The sequence below is a fragment of the Tribolium madens genome, unplaced genomic scaffold (genome assembly GCF_015345945.1).
Source record: "Tribolium madens isolate multiple individuals breed KSU strain unplaced genomic scaffold, Tmad_KSU_1.1 Scaffold_96;HRSCAF=242;Tcas5.2_LG5, whole genome shotgun sequence".
In the NCBI taxonomy this organism is placed as follows: domain Eukaryota; kingdom Metazoa; phylum Arthropoda; class Insecta; order Coleoptera; family Tenebrionidae; genus Tribolium; species Tribolium madens.
Genome location: NW_025401068.1, coordinates 12,439,506 through 12,445,887, shown reverse-complemented (window position 1 = coordinate 12,445,887; position 6,382 = coordinate 12,439,506). Strand labels below are relative to the sequence as shown.

The 6,382-nt window shown below is 36.2% G+C and overlaps 1 protein-coding gene across 1 annotated transcript in view; it reads right to left on the bottom strand.

Moving 5' to 3' along the window:
• The window catches only part of LOC123013586 (probable multidrug resistance-associated protein lethal(2)03659), a 17,656-nt gene that overhangs the window by 4,000 nt on the left and 7,274 nt on the right, over window positions 1-6,382 (bottom strand). The window contains exons 4-8 of the mRNA XM_044412199.1: window positions 5,923-6,079; window positions 4,325-5,876; window positions 4,126-4,276; window positions 1,255-1,485; window positions 255-1,204 (exon numbers count right to left, since the gene is read on the bottom strand). Of these exons, the coding sequence (XP_044268134.1) occupies window positions 255-1,204; window positions 1,255-1,485; window positions 4,126-4,276; window positions 4,325-5,876; window positions 5,923-6,079 (3,041 nt within the window). The remainder of the gene's footprint in view (window positions 1-254; window positions 1,205-1,254; window positions 1,486-4,125; window positions 4,277-4,324; window positions 5,877-5,922; window positions 6,080-6,382) is intronic.

Sequence of the window (6,382 nt, the reverse complement as noted above, 5' to 3'; positions counted from 1 at the left end):
ATGATATCCCCTGATTGGTTTTTCATTTATTCAAGGTTTTCCCTAAATTTGCCGCAAATGAATAAAAGAAAACCTACTTGCTCGAATTTATCCATGATTTTTTCTGTTTTTGTTTTTATGTTCTTCCTTGATTTTTTCATGATTTTCCTTGATTTCCTCAAGATTTCTCCTAATTTTGAACAAATGAACCAAAAAAAACCTACTCGCTCAATAATTTCCTCTGCGTTTTACCCCTCGGTTTCACCATTTTTTACCTTCTTGGCAATGTTCATCAAATTCTCCGCCATCCCCTTCCCCGTTTGTTGCACCAATCCGTGAAACACACCATCTGTTTTCTGCAAAAGTGTCCATGGATCGTCAAACTCGACCGCTCGTCCCCCACTCATGACCAGAATCTTGTCCGAATCCATGACAGTATGAAGTCTATGTGCGATGGTCAAAACAGTACAATCCTTGAATTTCCTCCTGATGGTGTTTTGGATAAGCTCGTCGGTTTGTGGGTCCACATTCGCCGTGGCTTCATCAAGCACCAAAATCACGTTATTTCGAAGAACAGCTCTCGCGAGACAAAGCAACTGTCTTTGCCCAACACTGAAATTCGAACCACCTTCCGAGACATTACTCGACAAGCCTGTGGGTAATTCCGCCACCAGGGCCTTCAATTTGACCTCCTCCAAAGCGTTCCAAAGCTCCTCGTCTTGGTATTCATCAAACGGGTCCAAATTCTTGCGCAGCGTCCCCGAGAAAAGGATCGGCTCTTGCGGGATGATCGAAATGTGGGATCTCAAGCAATGCAAAGAGATTTCGTTAATATCAACCCCGTCAACGATTATATTGCCTTCGATGGGCACTAGACGGAAAAGCGCGGAAATCAGCGACGATTTTCCCGCACCGGTGCGTCCCACAATCCCGATTTTCTCCCTCGAGTTGACCATAAAAGTCAGATTTTTCAAAACGAAGGGATCATCAGGAGAGTATTGCATGAACACTGATTGAAACTCGATTTTACCACTGGTAGGCCACGATTTTGACACTTCTTTGTGATTTTCGTCCGATTCTTCCTCCAATTCCGTGTATTCAATAACTCTTTCAACTGAAGTCATTTGGTTTTCTAACTCGCTCCACTGTCTCATCCCCCATTGCAACATCCCGGTTAAGGTAATCGATTGGGTTATAGCCAACCCAACATTACCACCATATGACTCTGCAATTTATTGGTTAATTTAAGGAAGAACTTGGGATTTAGGTGGTTACCAGCACCGAGGAAGAGGAAACTTAAAATTACAAGACTAATGTAGAGAATGCAATTAACGTCTAACCAAAACGCAAACGTACGACTTGTGGCGATAAACATGTGATAAGTGGAACTGTGAAGATCTTGATGATTGTCAAATTCCAATCGTAGGGTTTCTTGGGCGTTGAAAGCTCGAATTGTTGATAGGCCTTGTAGTGATTGGGACAAATGTGAAAAAACCGGACTTCGAGCTGAAATTTTTTCATGTCTAATTGTCTAAAACTCTATTAGTCCGGAATAAAAATAGTGGTCAAATAACGAAAATCCCGACAGAGCTAAATTTTGGTGGAGACCTTAGATACACCATTAGAAATAAAGTGTCAAATGTCCGCATCGATTCCATGTGTGCTAAAAAAGTTATTCGGGGTCACAGGTCAAAATTTGAGGTTTTTTAGATTTTTCTCAAAAGTAGCCCAGACAAAAATTATCGATCTTAAAATTATCTACAAAAATGGTCTTAATACTTTTTTTTCTAAGAATATCCTGAGATATCGCGATTCTAAAAGTTGAGGGAGTAACGTTCTACATCATTAAGGCTCGGATTATATGCACGAAAAAATTGTAAAATATGCGCATATATATGCACGTATTTTAACAAAAATATAATATGCTCCAATATATGTCAAATATGCATCGATATGCAAAATTTTGAACAATAAAAAGCAAACGTATTTATTTTTTGGAAAAACTAATTGATGAATTATAAAGTTCTATAAAAATGTGATGTTTTATCAAAAATAAAATTTTTCAAAATTTTTGTTATTTTGTTTTTGAGTTTTACAAAAATATTATTTTTTTTTTAAATGGAAACCCACCAAAAAAAGATTTTTTTCATGAAGGTTATGATCTAAGGGATTACAACTATCTACTTTGTATTAAATTATTTTTTTACATAGGTATATCGCAATTTAGTCAGCAAAAATCGAATAACTCAAAAACAAAACAAAATTTTGTTCTTAAAATCAGATCATTTTTTATATTACTTTAATTCATATTAATTATTATTTTTTGGAAACAAATGGGTTACTAATTTACAGGGTACTAATTTTTTGAGTTTGGCTTACAAATTACCGGTTGTTTTCTCTTTAAAATATTTTGTAATCGGATCATTTTTCATAAACTGTCCAATTTTTAACTTGAACTGAAATTTTTAATCGGAAATTAGTGAAGAAAATATGCACAAATATGCAATATTTCCTAAAATATGCATCAAGTTGCCAAAATATGCATTTTTTATTTGGCTTATTTTAATAAAAAACATTAGATATGCATAGAAAAATTACAGTGTTGTTGATATACCTCTTAATAACAAATATGCATTTTGCATATAATGCGAGCCTTATACATCATCATACAGAGTGCGCCAGAACTCGCGCCCCAAAGATAAATGCCATGTAGGGTAAGGTACCAGAAACAGAGAATAAATTTAAAAAATTCTAAATTCTATCTATAAAAATTTTGTCGTTATAAGAGTTTAAATTTTGCACTTTCACTCTATTTACATCTGTTGGAAAAACAATTTTCCAAGTTTTTTTGCTACATGCTATTAGAACCGGAAACATGGAAGCTGTATCCTAAACTCTGTTTAATGTTATTTGTAGCTTTTGTTGACAAAATTTTTGTACCTTGTCAAAAAGTAAATGTCAAAATTTTTTTAAACATTTTTTCAGTACTCTGGGGACTACCCAATTACTCCCTTTCAAGGAAGTGCGCGATTTTTTGAACACCCTGCATGCATTACCAAATAAATTCTTTTTAATTCTAATGGAATCGACATATTTATAAGTTTAATGAAGTAGAATAAAAGTTTCAAGTAAGGAACATGGAAAAAAAGTTTAAAAAATTGTATCTGTGAAAAAATTTTGACATTTATTCTTTGACATTTGACATTTTTTATGTCTATTTAATGATACTGTATACCAGGTGAATAAAAAGTTTGGAACCAAACTATTAATTTTTTGGAAAAACTAATTGATGAACGATAAAGTACTTTAAAGATGTGATGTTTTTTCAAGAATAAAATTTTTCGAAATTTTCTTTTGTTTTTGAGTTCTACAAAAAATTTAATTTTTTTAAATAGTAACCCAGTATAAAACTATTTTTCTCATAAAGGTTATGATCTAAGGATTACAACTATCTACTTCATTTTTAATTTTTTCAAAAAAAATGTTTTTCATAAATTGCAATTTTCACTAAAAAAAATCGCATAACTCAAAAACAAGACAAAAATTCGTTCTCAAAATACGATCTCATTTTTTATATTACGTTAATTTTTATTAATTATTATTTTCTGAAGACAAATGATTTTAAAAAAAACGCTTGGTTCCATACTGTATGTTTTTTTACAATTATTTAGTAAAAGTACAAAACTTTTGGCAATAAAAGCCACTAAACAGAGTTACAGTTTAGGATACAGCTTCCTTGTTTCCGCTTCTAATAGTCTGTAGCAAAAAAAACTTGGAAAATTATTTTTCCAATAGGAATAAATAAAGTCAAAATGCAAAATTTAAACTCTCATAACTTTGAAATCGCGATATCTCAGGAACGGTGATTCTTAGAAAAAAAATTATAAGGACCATTTATGTAGATAATTTTAAGATCTATAATTTTTGGGGCCACTTTTTTGATAAAACTTATCGTTTTCAAAAAAACCTAAAAAACATCAAATTTTGACCTTTGATACCGAATAACTTTTTTAGCACACATGGGATCGATGGGGACTTTTGACACTTTATTCCTAATGGTGTACCCAAGATCTCCACCAAAATTTAGCTCTGTCGGAATTTTAGTTATTTAAAATGTCTATTTTGACCGGACTATATCCCACTTACTTGTCCCTTCCATTCGTTTCAAATTTCTGCTAGTAGCCAAAAAAATCACCTTAAACAAGTAAAACACCACAAAAATGACAGCAGTCGGGATGATAATCCACGGATTGATCGAAGACAAGACAATTGTGATTGACAACACGTTCAAACCGACCTAAAACACACCAAAAACTGGTAAAAATACCAAATTAGGCTCACATACCTGTAAAGTGTCGGTGATTGATTGAGGAAGCGTTTCATCAATCGACCCCATATCCTTGGAAAACCTGTTTAGGATCCTCCCCGAGGGATTCGTGTTGAAAAACCTCATCGTGGCATGCACAACACCCAAAAACATATTATTGTGCAAATTCCTCGACGCCCTCATGCACACTTTGAAAAAACTTAAAGATCGTGTTATAGTTGCAACTATAAGAAAAACTATAAACGAAGAATGAATATAAATGCAGTTATTGGGTGTAAGAAACGAGGAAACCTCAGTTGTGACATTGCTCAATCTGTCTTGCTCCAAATTGACCCAAAACGTGACAAAAACATCAGTCCCACTCGCGGCCATTTGAGTGAAAACAAACAAAAGTAGAATGCACAAAGACAAGCAATAATTTCCTGCAGCTTTCAAGTAACAGAAGTAGATTCGTTTTGATAAAGTACCAACACTGCGGTGCTCTTTAATCTCGCTTGGTTTCTCCTTATCTAGACTTTTGAACGATTTGAGTTTTTGCTCTGGTTCAGCTTTCTTCTCTTGCTTCTCCTCATCAGTGACTAGCTTCTCCAACAACTTGACAAACTCACTCTCGGAATTTTGCAATTCGGTGTAGGTACCACTCACGGTAACAGTACCATTTTCAAGCAAGTAAATCTTGTCAACATTTCGAAGATACTGCAACTGGTGCGTGACCAAAATCGTGCATTTCTCCCTCAAAAACCCCGAAATGCACTCATCGAAGAGTTTCTTCCCCACGTGAGTGTCCACCGCCGAAAGTGGATCATCTAGGAGGTAAATATCGGCGTCTTTGTACACAGCTCGGGCTAGATTAATCCGCGCTTTCTGCCCCCCACTCAACATCACTCCTCGTTCCCCCACAATCGTGTGGTCCCCATACGGCAACATGGAGAAGTCCCGCTCCAAAGCGCACACTTTCACCACTTGTTGGTACTTCTCCCGGTCCATTTCCTCCCCGAAGAGGATATTCTGGCGGATACTCGCGGCGAAAAGCCAGGGTTCTTGCGCCGCGTACGAAATGCGACCACTTATCTCCAAGTCTCCCCGAGACAAGGAGATTTCTTTGAGGATGACGTGCAAAAGGGTGGTTTTCCCGCTACCAACAGGCCCCACAATACCCACGAGTTGGTGGGGGCCGACTCCGAAGTTGATTTCACTGAGGGTGAAATCGGGAGAGTTTGGGGACCATTTAACACAGACTTCGTCCATGTAAACCCCGATGGGTTTTTCCGGATTTGGGACACTCTCCTCGGGTTTGATCTCGTCGTATGACAGGAATTTTTGGATTCGTTTCACGGAAACGTTCGTTTCGGCCAGGAGGGTGATCCCTCGAGGCAAAAACATGGTCAAGGATTGGCGCAAAATGCCGTAGTAGGAGGTAACCACGTACACATACCCAGCACTTAGAGTGTTACCGGTCAAAACGTAGGTTAAAACACAGAGGTAAATCGAAGTCCGGTTGAGGAAAATTATAAATGAAACGTTGATTGCTTTGAGGTAGGAGCTAGCCCGGATTTGGTGGATTTCCAGTCTAAAACCAAAGAATTAAATTGCGTTAGGGGTCACAAAATCGTTACTTTCGGGCCAATTCGATCAGTTTTGCAAACGGTTTTTCCCAGGTGTACATTTTGATGACTTGAATTCCGGTGATAATCTCATTCATTAGTCTCACTCTTTGGTCGGTTTTTATCGCAGTTCGGTACCGGTAGACAGACGTGCGTTTGCCCAAATATACTAAAACATTTTTTTTAAGTTATTGAACTTTTAACAAACTTCTACAGTCTTAAAGTTTTTACTTTTTTCTTTACAGTAGTAAAAATTGGAGCCTTTTTAGTTTTGTGTAATAAATTTTACAAAAAAGTATGTTTTCTCAAAAAGAAAACAACTAAGCAAAATCGACCAATAAAAGTTTACCTTAAAAATATTGTAATAAAAAGCTACGTCCAAAAATGCTAAGAAACATGTGCGAAGCTCCCGTCGATCGAATCAGATAGTGATACTTGGGGGGCGAAGCCCCCGACAATTTCGACATTTTTT